At 38.6% G+C, this 15,868-nt stretch overlaps 1 protein-coding gene across 2 annotated transcripts in view; it reads right to left on the bottom strand.

The window, feature by feature from the left end:
• BBS9 (Bardet-Biedl syndrome 9) overlaps window positions 1-15,868 on the bottom strand; it is a 226,820-nt gene that overhangs the window by 190,727 nt on the left and 20,225 nt on the right. For both annotated transcript variants that reach the window (XM_077916509.1, XM_077916510.1), the window contains 4 exons: window positions 14,978-15,107; window positions 3,769-3,950; window positions 2,588-2,664; window positions 31-84 (listed from right to left, as the gene is read on the bottom strand). In XM_077916509.1, coding sequence (XP_077772635.1) covers window positions 31-84; window positions 2,588-2,664; window positions 3,769-3,950; window positions 14,978-15,107 — 443 coding nt within the window. The remainder of the gene's footprint in view (window positions 1-30; window positions 85-2,587; window positions 2,665-3,768; window positions 3,951-14,977; window positions 15,108-15,868) is intronic.

Here is a 15,868-nt window from a genome sequence, read left to right as displayed (position 1 = left end):
TTGGTCTTAAAGTCCCAAGAAGCACACTACCTTTACTGTCACAGAAGGAACCACCTCTGCTTTTACTTCACTCTCAATGGCTTGCTGTGAAGAAGAAAAAACACACGGAAACAGCAAAATCAGTATCACACAGGAATGAACATATTGTATGGCTAGATTTCAACTTACTGTAGAGCTCTTAAAATAATAATAAAATAATTAAGATGCACAAAAATGTTGGGTGATATCTAACTACGGCAGCCCAATCACTCAGCCATTCAACTCACTGGAGCTGTGTTCTCAGCATAGTAAAACAGCCAAATCTAATGGATGTCATATGCTTGTGACATTACTATTACTCTATGTGACAGATACGTTTGTGCACATCAAATGTTTTTTGCTAATGTCTTGGATCTCACCCAAATATCTTTTCAAAATCTTTGCTTAAAATTGTCTATAAAAAGAGGAAACAAAGGGCAAGAATGTTCTGTACATACAGTTGAAGCAACATATTCTAATCTATTCTGTTTTACAGGAGTTTATCTTCCAAGGGGCAAATTCTTATACCTAGTGCAATGGTGTGAACTACTCTAGAGCATAAATAATACTTTATCTTACTCAGTCTATATATGTCATTAACAGGCAGTTTAAAATCATTCAAATTGTAACTATGCATGTCATATTTTAGGGACAATTCTTATTTGTTGCTTAATAAAATGTTTCTCCTATTACTGAAATAAATTACTGAAAACGTTTCAAAAACCAAGAGCCTAACAGCTAAAATATTAAGTAAAATATCTACACACATAATAGTTCTTAATTTAATTACCCCAAAGGTATTAGGATTTACTTGTTAACAATTTACAGTTAGTGCTTAGGACAGCATACCAGTTGGTGCACTAATTTCAAAGAACTTCTTTTAGCATACAAATTAGAATGAGAGGGAGCACAGTCAATGGTTCAATTCAGATACAATATCAGACTATGGTTAGGGAAGCTTACCTATGGCTTGGTGTACTATCTGAATTAAGAAGCCACAGTTAAATCACTTACTCTGCCTCCACATGCTATTACACCATGGAGATGAGAATAAAATTATGAAGCCAAATGCCAAAAGAGCAAAAAAGGAAAGCAGACAAGTGGCTATAAACCAGGGCGTCTCTTTCTGTTCTAAAATATAGTTAGCTCAAACCATGGTTTGCCAGGATGCCTGAGTATAGCCAATGTTCATTTACAGCTGGAGGCAAACAGTGGTGGATTAACATTTGATTGACAGCTCTTGGTGGGAAAAGGAAGCTGAGTTGAGCTTCTGGAGCAAGCAGCAACTAGCACCAAATAAACATGTGATGGGTGGTGCATGAACATAGTTTAGTATAGGGAGCCAGTTTCTTTTTACTGTGGTTTAGGCTGTCATCATTCATCAACTGAGCACCATGCCAACAATAGCAATGAAGCACAGTCATAACCAAAGCAGGATTTCATTCATCCTTCTATAGCTGTACAGTAGTGCAAGATTTCTAAAAGAATAAGTTAACATTTCATTTCAAAACTTATTTTCTCTGTACAAACGTTTACAAATTAAGACTTGTCTACTGCTTATTATAATTTAACAAAGCAGAATCCTGATGCATGTTGCACTGGCTTGAGTGGCCCAAATGTGCTACAGGAGCAGATCAAATACACATGATCCTTATGTGGTTTGCTATGGCTACATTCAATGGATATTGGCAATGTTTGCATAAGGTACAATAAAAACATTCTGACGATCCGTTATGAAATTCTTATATAATTTACTATTAAGTCTAATTATTAAGGATGTGTTCAATTAGTATTAGTTGTTGGGCAAATGTTTGATGGCACAGTATTAAAGACTGCAAGTTCAATACAGAGGCTCCATTTACAGATTTTTTTCTTCAATGTTAGTGATCCTTTATATTATAAAGACCACTCTAAACCAAGAACAAACCTTGGTTACAGGTCATGGTTTCTTTGGAGCAAGACAAACCGGAAACCCGGCACATAACACTAAGCCAAACCATGGCTTAACTCCCAATAGTGCAGCAGCAACAGGAAAGAGGAATGAGTGAAGCAGCTGGGGGAGGGGGTTCTGTGCATCAGCAAGCTTGTCTTAGTGTTAAAAGTAAATAAGACTTTAGAGAACAGAAATAGCCTCACTCAAGAAAGCCACTGTATTTAAGCATATAACATCATGACTAATATTGGGTAGGACACCAAGAACAGGACTAGTTTCTTGCAAAACAGCGCACACGCACACACACACTAAAAAAGGTAGGGCAAGCCACTTTTATAACTAAGAGAAAATAATAATAAAATAATAATAATAATAATAATAATAATAATAATAATAATAATAATAATAAACCTTTATGGACACAACACTGCTTATATCAGTTACTGATATGGCATGGGGATCTACTTAACAATCTCTCTGAGTAGGTTTTGGGCTCCTGGCCATTCTTCTAAATATAAGCTCGGTGTTCATTAGTTTAACAAAATGCTATAAGCACTATATATCAGGTTTGAGAGTGTACAATTTCTATAAAAACAAATCTCTGTAAGAATATTTGTAAGTTTTAAGGTTACGTACAGACACTGAATCAAGATCAGGTGATACCGTCACAAGAAGTGCAAAATCTTCATTTTTTTCCATTTTAGGCACAATGTCTGTAAAAAACAGATAACTAGGAAGTTTAGCCAATGATTTCATAACCATGTTATTGAGACTTAGAGCTGAAGTTTCAACTTAGGATAAAGCCCCATATGAGGAGATTCACAAGTTATGGTCTGGTGAATGCTTGCCCAAAGGGAGGGATACTGAATAGTAACAAAGTTACGATTATTATTTTTTATAACAAAGTTCTTTTCCATATTTATTTTATTGACCTTGATCTGAAAGGAAGTTCAGCTTCTACTCATATATGCGTCCTCACACTTTGTTAATGCAACAAAGACCCATATTCACATAAACTTTACTTACAACATTTTATTTCAGAATATTTTCAAAATTTTCACCAAAATTTAACTACAGGATTCCTTTCAAATTTCCTCCCTCTTGAAAAGCCAACCTTCTCCTTCACAGTTATCTTATTCTGCTCTCCTTATACCCGAGACATTATTATATAAAACAACACAGAGGAGGCATAAAGTAAATAGGAAATTAAAGGGAAAGAAAGAAAATAAAATAAATGAAAGATGGAAGGGAAGAAAAGTACTGTTGCCCCAGTAGCCATCAAGAACTACGCTTAGCCTCTCCCTCTCACGTGCTGAAATTTCAGACCGCTTCACAGCCAATCCCTCTATTTTAAACATTTTGCTGCTTGCCAGCAGATGCTCTATGGCTGCCATCTTGGTTTCCACATGGTGTATAATTCTCCCACAGTGCATTGGGCCAGTGGGCTGTGGGGAAACCAAAAGGGTAGCCAGAGAACCACAGCAATGAGGGCTCAGTGTTCTGCTGTTGTCAAGTGACAACAAACATGGAAGAACCAGAGGTCTTTTTTCCAGGTGAGTTATTCCTTCATTGTAAATTTGTTGCCAGAATTGTTATAGCAAACTTTTTTTAGGGGAAATGGCATAACCCGTTACTCCTACTACATAGATATTTTAATATTGGTGGGAAGAGAATTAAAATCATAGTGAAAAATTTGTTTATTTGCATAGCTACTTCATTAAATACAAATTAAAGATAAATCCTATAGTTAGGTTTTAATGGACAGCCAACCAACCACAACTGATATAATTTCAATAAAAAGGGGGCGGGAACCATACCTTTGATTTTTCTGGCTTCTTTAATGATTTTTTGAAGTTTATTCATTTCTGCATCATATTCTTCATAGTTTATATCCCGAGCCTCAACTTTTGGAGCTTGAAATAAAGATGGATCTGTACCAAGGTAGGAGCATTGTAGATCACCGCTATCACTCAGTGTGACTATCACACCTTTCAAATCTCTGCAATAAAAGGGGGGAAAGCTGAACAGCATCATACTGAAACAGCACAGAATGCCAATAAAATGTCCTTTGCTATTAAAAAGGCTTCCAAACATATTTTTTTCACAGGAACTATCAGTACATTTTGGGGGGCAAATCTATTTCTACTGAGTTTGTGTGGCAGGTGAAATCAGATCACCTGTAATAACTGTAATTATCAAAGTACCACCATCATGTTTCATGTCAAATTGTCCAGTAGCACCTTAAAGGTAAAGGTAAAGGGACCCCTGACCATTAGGTCCAGTCGTGGCCGACTCTGGGGTTGCGGCGCTCATCTCGCTTTACTGGCCGAGGGAGCCGGTGTACAGCTTCCGGGGCATGTGGCCAGCATGACTAAGCCGCTTCTGGCGAACCAGAGCAGTGCACGGAAACACTGTTTACCTTCCTGCCAGAGTGGTACCTATTTATCTACTTGCACTTTGACGTGCTTTCAAACTGCTAGGTTGGCAGGAGCATGGACCGAGCAACGGGAGCTCACCCCATCGTGGGGATTTGAACCGCCGACCTTCTGATCGGCAAGCCCTAGGCTCTGTGGTTTAACCCACAGTAGAACCTTAGAGACCAGCTAAGTTTGTTCTTGGTATAAGCTTTCGTGTGCATGCTTGAGTTGGTCTCCAAGGTGGTCTCTGGACATTTTTTTTTATTTTTTATACATATATTTTGACTGCATCAGCCCAACACGGTTACCTACCTGAATCACGTCACCAGAAGTTTGTTATTAACAAGACATGTAATTAAGAAAGTGCTAAAATACCTCTAGCAACACAGAATTTTAGTATTCACACTCCCAAATCTGTTTTTAAAAACAAGCCTACTTAAATGAGCAATGAGATGAGTTTGTAAAATGCTTATAACGTTTTTGTTGTTAGCAAAACCCTTCTGTGTAGACAAACTTAAGTCTAGAACCTTATGAAAGGGGAAAGGAGTTAGGAGTATGGGGAAGTTACAGCTGGTTGATAGGTGAAATATAAGTACCTGCTACTCTACAGCTCTGGAAATTGCCCTTTCCCGAAGCTGCTTTTCTCAGGATTTAACACAAAGCATGATTCATTTGGTTCTAACTTATTTAGATCCCTAGTCTGCACATATGATACACACAAATCTAGTTTGTATTAGTCAAACTTGTCTATATCCTAAACATTTGCACTAGCATGTTCACCTGCAACGTTATGGTAACATAATCGTTATGCTGAGTTTATGTGATTCAACACTGGCATAGCGCATACTAAACATTTGTGTGCTCATGATTTGGTAATAAGTCCATAAATGCTCCATACAAGTTTAATAGCCCATTGAGAGTCTTTTGAAGACTTGGACCAAAAAGGCAATCTTCAGACATTCCTATTTTTGGTAATCTATTCTTTCTGCCAATCGTTCCTTTATGGTTGCTCTGCTTTCAAGAAATATAGACTCTTTAAGCAAAGGGTTGTAAAATACAATGATTTTCCTTTGCTCTGGTTGGATATGCTGCAATCCTATACACACTTAAGAAAATTTAAATTACATTAACTTTGCTGACATTTAAGCAGTCAAACTACATGCAGGACTGTAGTGGGGGTTTTTTAAGTACATTTCCTCCAGGTCCTAAAAGCTATGGTGTTTTATATTTTAAAATTAAGCATACAGGACTCCATGAAAACTTTAAAGATTTTTCTTCCCCGTAATTTTTTCCATGCATTCATAACTGCATTGATATAAAAGCAAGGTAGCAATTGAATTATGAAGTATTAATTTATCTTATGGAACACCTGACCCCCAGACGGTTTTAGTTTAACCAAATTCAAAGCTACAGTTCTCAAATGGTTTGCCCCAGAACAGTGTCAGCGGTACTATTAACAGAGCAAGTTGCTTCAGGGCTGCAATTATAAAAGGGATCTAAAATAAATTTTATAGCCATTTTCCTGCAGCTACTGTAATTGTCTGTATAGCTATGAACATTACTACTGTAACACATTTCAAACAAAGTACAGTTTCAATTACTTATTGTTGAGGTAGAATATTTTTGAAAGATCTTAAAAGAAGCCAAATAAATGTAAGAACTAAAAGATTCTATTTATTTATTACTGAAGAAACTCAATTGAAACAAATTATTTTGGTACCCATAGTACAGTTATTGTTCAAAGCAAATTCTCCACACATATGGTAGTAATTTGAAAATCTATCTTTTACTGGATTTTGGACAAAAATAATAGCATATGCTTTTTGCATGTTTCTTTTGCAAAACAAATTGCTCAAAACATAGCATTTTAACAAATCCAAGTGCTTTGCATACTTTTTGTCATACAATAAAACAGTAATCATTCCAGATGGATTAATAAAGCCTTGGATCTATAAATTACCTGGCTGCCTGTTTGATTTTTTAAAAACCATTTTTACTCTACCATGTACTATTTTATACTTTAGAAAAGTATTCCCATTTAACAGCAAACATCCCTTTTATCTTTAAAGAAATGACCACGCTAATGAATCCTGCAATATTAATAATATATCCAATTAGAAAGTGTGAATAATGTTTTCTCTGGTGTTATTGTTGCAGTTCTTATTACTTCACTCAGTGTAATGAAGATTCTGAGCATGTCTGACTGTCTTCACCACCTGGTTTCCATGGAAGTAGCTTATAATCTGAAACATTCATGATCTACATTATCAGAAAGTCTGAATTCTTCAGTATTTTTTCTGGATGGTGACAGTCAAAAATACAAACCGTGCACAATAGCTAACATCGCTTATGAAGTGAGAACAGTGTATGCAACGAAACAGGCGTCCAAAACTGAGAAATTTTTAAAATATAAAAGTAATTTCTCTCTCTCTCTCTCAACAGCCTTCCAATAAAAAAAGGGACGCGGGTGGCGCTGTGGTCTAAACCACTGAGCCTCTTGGCCTTGCTGATCAGAAGGTCAGCAGTTCGAATCCCCGCGAGGTCCCGTTGCTCTGTCCCAGTTCCTGCCAACCTAGTAGTTTGAAAGCACACCAGTGCAAGTAGATAAGTAGGTCCCGCTGCAGCGGGAAGGTAAACGGTATTTCCACGTACTCTGGTTTGCGGCACGGTGTTCCATTGCACCAGAAGCGGTTTAGTCATGCTGGCCACATGACCCAGAAAGCTGTCTGTGGACAAACGCCGGCTCCCTACGCCTGAAAGCAAGATGAGTGCCGCAACCCCATAGCCGCCTTTGACTGGACAAAAATGTTCAGTGCTATTTTAGTCCATGACAGCTTGGTCAAGTTTTTCTTAGCTTTTTCAGACACAGCAGTAGTGGTCCTTGGCCAAAGCACCATTCATCCTCCAGACAAATTAAACCACTATGACCAGGGATAGCACATCCCATTTCAACCTACCCCGCTAACACCTGCACTACCCACCCCACCACCTCTGCCACTGGTGGAAGAGCAGCACCAGCAGCGGTACTGATTTGGGGCAACATCACACCAATTTGGGGAGAGACCTCTCACACTCCACACGATCTTGTGTGATTTCAATGAGCTCTCATCATAAACTGCCATGATTTCACCCCAAATCAGTGCCAATGTCAGTGCCATTGCTTCACAGGCAGTGAGGATGGTGAAGCATCCACAGGGGCGCCACCACAGGTGTTCTGCCACCTGAGGCAATGGACTCACCCCACTTAATGGGGCTCTGACTTTCAGGATATATTTCTCAGTGCAAATGAGAGTCTCAAACTATGATCCTAGTTGTAGTTATTTATTATTATATTAAAATTCATGTACAGTGGTACCTCAGGTTACGGACACTTCAGGTTACAGACACCGCCGACCCAGAAATAGTACCTCGGGTTAAGAACTTTGCTTCAGGATGAGAATAGAAATCGCACAGCGGCAGCGGGAGGCCCCATTAGCTAAAGTGGTGCTTCAGGTTAAGAACAGTTTCAGGTTAAAAACAGACCTCCAGAACGAATTAAGTTCTTAACCCGAGGTACCACTGTATTGGCTAGTCGCTTTTCTGACAGAGTGAAAATAAAACCATATATGTGAAATTAACACCATGTATCCTAAAGTCGCCAGAGTCTGCATTGACGTTCATTCTAACAAACCCAAACTCTGGGTAAGTGCAGGAACCCCTAGAGTCTCTCGCTGCTCAGAGACTGGGGTCCATAGAACAATAAAGTTGCTCCTTAGATAACTTTGATTGCACACCTACATATGGCAGCTAGAATGACCATTGCACAGTTTTGGACAAATTCAGACGGGGCCAATCTTACTACTTGGTACACTAAAGTGTGGGATATTGTCTTGTTGGAAGAATGATTTCATACCTATTTTGGTCTGACTTTCTTTTATTTTTAAGCAAGGAGGAATATGGCTGAGGACCCATCTTGGCCTATGAATGAATATGGCTGATAGAGCGACTCAGGACAATTGAATACTTTAATTACTTTCCCTTGGTATAATAGGGTTCGTGTTTTATAACTTTGTCTTGTTTAACCCCTCTGTCTGTGCTATAAATTGTTCTAGTTGCTACCTGCCATGCATTCATATACCTGTGGTTTATTTATTTTGGCTTTATTTTATGTCTATATTTGCTCAAGGGTGATCTTTTATTATATATGGACTATGTATATTGCTATCAGCTCCTGAATTTTGCAGAATCCTGTATAAATGTTTTTTGACAATTAATAAAAACTATTTAACAACAAAATAGCTGTTTTCAAGCTGAAACTTTCAAAGACGGACTAGTATCATCCTATTATAATATATGTGTTGCACTTTTATTTTTTTAAACAAGTCTGAAACATGAAGATAGACAGCTAATTAATGAATGTTAAAAATGACTCTACCAAAACTTATACGAAGGCAGCTTATTAAACTTTTTTGTCACATTGGAACAATAAGAAAAATCTTCCCAAAAGCAGGTCAGCAACTTTTAGTTACCACTGCCACCCGCTGGTGACGGCACCATAATATATAGTAAAAAGTTTTTATTATATTGACTGAACCAAAAGAAAGCCAAAAAAATTAATTTGTACTTATGGGGTGCCTGCTGTGTTAAATTAAATGGGTGTCAAACCTTTTTACAAGGTCAAAATTATAGCTAGATTGTCTACATAAGATGAAATTCTAGAACTACAATATACCTACACATAATATGTAATACTTTCCATTAATTCTTAAACTGTAGTACAATTTAAACCAGGGGTGCAATTCACCAAAGTACTCCTCCTGTGAATGACCCATAGGCACTAATAGGTGGGTCTGAAAGGAGTGCTTCATGGACTGTACTTTCCAGGTCATGAAAATGATATTGAGTCTTATTACAAAATTTAATTAGTGGCTAAGAGAAGAGATTTGTTAAATTAGAACCATATGCACCAAATACAATTTAAAATGTATATTTCTCTAAATTTAGAAACATTTTGCTAGTACCTCATCTTTCCATTCCTGCTGCTTTAAGATAATACCATATCATATACATAGTTTATTTGCTATATACACATGTACGTTCCACTGCTCTGAATAACTTTATACATATGCTATTCAAGGAAAGGATAAATATTTGAAGGCAACCCAACTAAATTTTTCCCAAAAGAAATCAAGAAACCCAGCCATATGTCCCTATATCATATATTAAAACATGGTTCTCCCTGTTGCAAAGGTTTGGGGTAAGAAACAAGAGGCTGAAAAACAAAGTAGAAAGCTTACAAGGTACAAAAATATTACTCTAGCTCCCATGCACCTCATCATATTCCAATTATGAGTTCAGAAGCAAAGGCACATTGGATGGCTGTTGCAAAGCTCATCCACCTGGACACCGGGCCAGGAAGTCAAATTTTAATTTAGTTTAGTTTATAATTTATATACTGTTTTTAAATAATATTTAAAGCAGCTTTCAAGAATACAATATAACAAACCACTAGTAAAGTTGATCAGATGTGACAACTGTCCCATAACTTTCTCCAGCAAACAGTTATTCCTTGAGAACACATTTTTAGATGTGGGGCAAGGCTAGAGTCCCAAAGGCTAGAAGAAAGGCAGTTATGATGGCCCAGTTACTCTCCTCCAAGACTCTTTCCCTGACCATGGGGAGTCAGAGCTCCTTTGTTTTCACTCTCCCCTTTTCTCTGCCTTTTTTTATATGTGGCTCTTTCAGATGTGCCCACCTGTTGGCTCTCTGGCCATACTTATCAGTAGGTTGTTATCCAGAAGGAGGTCATTTCAGGCTGTCCAAACAGGAATCTTGATTCCTTGCCTAAAAACAGCAACCCACTGCAGATTTGCTGCTTCCCTGCTCCCTTTTAAATAAATACATACTGACTTTCATCAGAGAGATGATGTAGAAAGCTAAGGAAGCAAAATTTAATAATTGTAAAAAGGGGGGGGGGGAATATTCAGAGATCTCACATCAGTTTATGACAACATAATGTAATGTGTCTTAGGCTGCAATCCTGTACCCACTTGAGTTGAAGTAAGTCCCCTAGAACACAATGGGACTTTCTCAAGAGTAGGCAAGTGCAGGCAAGTGCTGTTAATGAAACCCAGAAGGATTTCAAGAATTACTTGGGAAGGAAAGGCTACATTATATCACAAGTAAAAGCTGTATTATATGAATATGATGTCAACAGACACACAACAGAAAAAAACGGAAGAGTTAAGCAATGAGGGTAACCTAGATTCCTGCATTGCAGGGGTTGGACTAGATGACCATTGGGTTCATTTCCAACTCTACAATTCTATGATTCTATGATTTTAACTTTGCATCGTCAGTGTCTGATCAAAATAAAAAGAAGAGAAAGGAAAGGTATTCTGTGTTATATTTCCATGATAATCTTCACAAATCTCGTGTGATCTTGCATATAGCCTTTTTAATTAAGGTAAAGGTAAAGGTACCCCTGCCCGTATGGGCCAGTCTTGACAGACTCTAGGGTTGTGCGCCCATCTCACTCTAGAGGCCGGGGGCCAGCGCTGTCCGGAGACACTTCCGGGTCACGTGGCCAGTGTGACATCGCTGCTCTGGCTAGCCAGAGCCGCACACGGAAACGCCGTTTACCTTCCCGCTAGAAAGTGGTCCCTATTTATCTTCTTGCACCCGCAGGTGCTTTCAAACTGCTAGGTTGGCAGGCGCTGGGACCGAGCAACGGGAGCGCACCCCGCCGCGGGGATTCAAACCGCCAACCTTTCGATCGGCAAGCCATAGGCGCTGAGGCTTTTACCCACAGCTAGTCAAAAGTCTTTTAAAAATAACATATATATGATCATATGCAGCTACAGAGTTGTGCTACTTAAGTATAATGTACTCTATTCAGCAAAACCTCAACACGGACTTAAGATTTAAATTGGAATTGTTAAAAGAAACCATTCAGTTTAAACTTTTCACATTCTGTTATACTGAAAACATTAAATGCATAAAGTCATCCAGTTCTCACTGTGTGCCATAACTGGCAGAACTTCTGTTAAACCAGCACTGTTGAGAAAAAGAAACTTTGAATCCTGCCATCTTTCTTCTATAAAATACTGCAATAAGTATTAGGTATTCCCATTTTTTTAATATGGGAGTTTTTCTATTTTTATATGATGATGCTTTAACGGTTGTGGTGATGTCACCTTGTAAGAAGGAGTAACAGATGGGCTGGAATGAAGACCAAAGTATTTTTCTACATCTGGATGATGATGAAGACTGTATGTGCAGTGGTTTTCTTTATAACTCCACCCACAAGTTCACATTTCTTCACATTTCACTTGTTATATTAGCTTCAACATTCATGTTTGTCTGCTGTTGGCTGTGCTAAACTACAGAGAATGTTTCCAGCAAAAAAAACCCAACAGCTTAGCATATTGTTTAAACTTCCCATTACACTTAAAAGGTAAAAAAGGTAAAGGACCCCTGACAGTTAAGTCCAGTTGCAGACGACTCTGGGGTTGTGGCGCTCATCTTGCTTTACTGGCCGAGGGAGCTGGCATTTGTCTGCAGTTTTTCTGGGTCATGTGGCCAGCATGACTAAGCCGCTTCTGGCGCAACGGAACACCAAAACCAGAGCAGCACACAGAAACTCCATTTACTTTCCCGCTGGAGTGGTACCTATTTATCTACTTGCACTTTGGGGGGCGTGCTTTTGAACTGCTAGGTTGGTAGGAGCTGGGACCGAGCAACGGGAGCTCCTCCTGCCACGGGGATTCAAACCGCTGACCTTCTGATAGGCAATCCCAAGGCTCAGTGGTTTAGACCACAGCGCCACACTAAACCACCATGCAAACAATTGTTCATCAGCTTACGTAGCAATTAACTCCTGTCTAGACTACTGCAGTGCATTATACATGAGGCTACCTTTGAGGACAGTCTGAATGCTGCTGCTTGTTAGGAGCATAACTTAGTTCTGAAATATTTTCACTGGCTGCCAATCTGTTTCTCAGCACTGTTTGAAAAGGCTGGTGCTTACATCATCATCATTTCTACTACTACCAACACCAACACCACCTTCATGAATCAGATCTTTATTGTTGTGGAACTTTTCCCTTCAATAGGTGACAAAGCACTGCCTCTGTTGCCTTTTCAGCACCTACTAAACTAAAGACTTTCCTCTTTCAACTAGTTTTTTTTAGATATTTCCCAGTCTGCACTTGCACTGGAATTGTTTTAAAGATGTTTTAAATGTGGTTTTTTTTTATTGTTTTATCACTTCTTGTTGGCTGCCCTGGACTCCTTTGGGAGAAAAGGTGGAACATAAAATCAATAATAAATAAATAAAATATTGCCAGTTGGATGGGAAACATTGGGCAGTTTGAAGCATGCAGTTCCTCCCTCCAATTCACCAGCCAGGGCTGTTGGTGCAGAGTCCTGTTTAAAAGCTAAAATCCCAGCAATTCCCTGTTTGGAAGATGGATGCGGATTCAGACCCAAACGGAAGGATTTTAACTTTTTTTAAAAGGGCTCCTCACAAGCAACCTGAGCTGCTTTGTGCACAGAGCCCTGGATCAAATGGATGTTTCTTTATATGTTCCATAGATTTAACAGTATTTCTACCAAAATAAATTGTTTCAAAATTATTCTGCAGGAACTGCAGGAAGTAGGCTATTTCATTACTCAGTAAAATAATATTCTCAAAAGTGAAATAATGTACTTTCACTAACTTGTCCATACCTGTCATCTCCTTATAATAAAAAGCACTGGATTTGTTTTGAAGATACACTTGGGTCTGTAGTTTTGTCTAACATTTTTCAGCAGAACCTCTCTCCCATGAAGGGCAACTACAGAGCTTTCACTAATGAGTAATATACCTACAATATTTGATAAGAACAGAATTGACAGGTGAGTTCTTCCTAGATGTCAACTCCCCCCACCCCCCCACCCCAGCAAAAAAAGATAATAACCAGAGATATCTTAACTATTTCTATGACTTGACTAAGTATATTCACCCCAACTCGTAGGCATATTCCAAAATTAGTTCCACCACTGAACCCTTCTGAAATTCTAAGTTAAGCCTTGGGGTTAATGAAAACATTCCCAATAAATATTTCTTCCATCCCAAAAAGCAATGCTTTCAAAAACAAGCAATAAATCAGGAATCTAAATTGTCGGCATACAAGAGAATTTACCTTAACCTAGAAGAAAATTTCACGTAGATTGCAATCCTAAACCTAAATCCCACTAAATCCTAAATCCCACTAAACTCAGTAAGGCTTACTTGAGGAAAACCTAACAGTTTACAACAAATCAAACAAATCTGTCCAATAAACTTAATAATTATGTAAATTGTTGTATTATTTGGAGAATTTATACCCCACTTATATGTAAACAAAACATAGGCATCTTCAACCACAAATATAAAAATTATCAGAATTTCTATTATATGAAACACAACTAATAGAGCATCAACTTTAGTATAAAACAAACATAAAAATCAGCTACAAAAATACAAGGAAAATTCACAGCAAACAAGTTACAAAATAGCCTCTAAACATCAGGAAGTAAAATATTACAAATGAAAACCAACTAGAGAGTTTAATCACGTCAATCAAACACATCAATATTCTAAACCAATATGTAGTACTCAACCTTCTTATTCTAACACACCTTCAAATCACAATCTGAGTGCTCTGCAAGCCTTGCATCCTCAGTCAACAACACTCACATGTCTACACCATGAGACCCAGACAAACCTCTCAAATTGTAATATCAGTTAAATCTACCACAGGAATAGAGAATTAGAACGCACTGGACATCAGTATAGACATTTATTTTATATTTATTTTTCCCAAAGGGAACCTGGTAAGCCTTTGCTGTGGTCAATGTCAGCAATGACATATCCCTCCACTCTTCATTATGGAAAAGAAAAAAAAAGGTATAGGACCCCTGGATGGTTAAGTACGGTCAAAGGCGACTATGGGGTTGCAGCGCTCATCTTGCTTTCAGGCCGAGGGAGCTGACCTTTGACCACAGACAGCTTTCTGAGTCATGTGGCCAGCAGGACTAAACCGATTCTGGTGCAACGGAACACCGTGATAGAAACCAGAGCGCACATAAATGCTGCTTACCTTCTCATTGCAGTGGTACCTATTTATCTAATTGCACTGGTGTGCTTTCGAACTGCTAGGCTGGCAGAAGCTGGGTCAGAGCAACGGGAGCTCACCCCATCTTGGGGATTCAAACTGCCAACCTTCCGATCAGCAAGCCCAAGAGGCTCAGTGGTTTTGACTACAGCGCTACCTGCTCCGTTCATTATGAAGAATGGCTGTAGGAGAGGGGATACGACCCCATTGCTTGCTGCCAATCTATGTCAGGATTGTGCCCAGTTAACAGGGTTGCGTTTTACCCAACTCCTTAATTACAGCTTTCAATTTTTTGGCTTTACCGTTGCTTTTTAAAGTTCAATTGTATTAATTTAAAACATACAAATAATTAATATTTTTTTTCAAAATTCCAGAAGCAGCACTGTTGCTTACAGCTGGTCAAGAGCAACAAAATTAGAATCAGTCAAAGTGTATTCCAGAAAAAGAATGAAAAAAACAACTTAAGCTAAAATTATGCCATTAGTACTTACAGTAATTTTCCCACTCTTACTGCCACAGGAATGTGGGGAAGCTGAGCTGCCCACTTTAGAGTCACATCTTGATAAACGTGTAGAATGCTACTGTGGTTTCCAATTAGAGTGTTAACTACGGCTCCAGACACTACAATATATATGCAAAGAGTTTAGAACCAGTCTGTCATTCAAATTGCTTTAAGCTTATACCATTTCTCCCTCCATGAGACATAATATAATATAATACTTTATCTACTTACCTATCTATCTATCTATCTATCTAACCCCACACTGTACACTGGAAATAACCAATTTCAACTAATTAGAAGTACAAAAAGGTATACAGAGTTTATGATTATTTTGCTTAAATAACAGAAAAAAATCTGGGAATATTATGGAAACAACCTAAATTATAGAAAATTTCAGTCACCAACAATTTTGGACAGCTGTCAACTAAGGCCAACACTTCCTTCACAGCTCAGACACCATGTCTTCATCTTCCTTTGTCCTCTTGGTGTCACTTAAAGCAGATCAATTTACCCTGCTGTATGGTAAGACTAGCCCTGATTAAACTATTATACTTCCAGTACAGGTGTCCCCCCCACATATGTGGGGGCTACATCCCAGGCTCCTGTGTGCCTGTGCCTGTGAATTTCTGTAAAGTGGGGAACACCCTCTAAAAAGTCCCTAAATGCTCCCTCCCCCCCTCTCGCTCTCGCTTTCTCTCCCTCTCCCCCCCCCCCCGCTCTCTCTTTAACTAGAGTTGAAGCTAAGAGATGGGCTGGAGGCTGGAGGACGTGCAGGAAAGGTGATGTTGAACTACCCCACAACACATTAGCTGTTAGGCAAGGAGGCTTGGCAGCCTAAACAAAGCCCCACTGCGCCTCAGGTCTCTGTGGGTCTTCCTCT

This window comes from Podarcis muralis, chromosome 12 (genome assembly GCF_964188315.1).
Source record: "Podarcis muralis chromosome 12, rPodMur119.hap1.1, whole genome shotgun sequence".
Lineage (NCBI taxonomy): Eukaryota > Metazoa > Chordata > Lepidosauria > Squamata > Lacertidae > Podarcis > Podarcis muralis.
The sequence above is the reverse complement of the archived record's forward strand: the minus strand, read 5'-3'. Positions and strand labels throughout refer to the sequence as shown.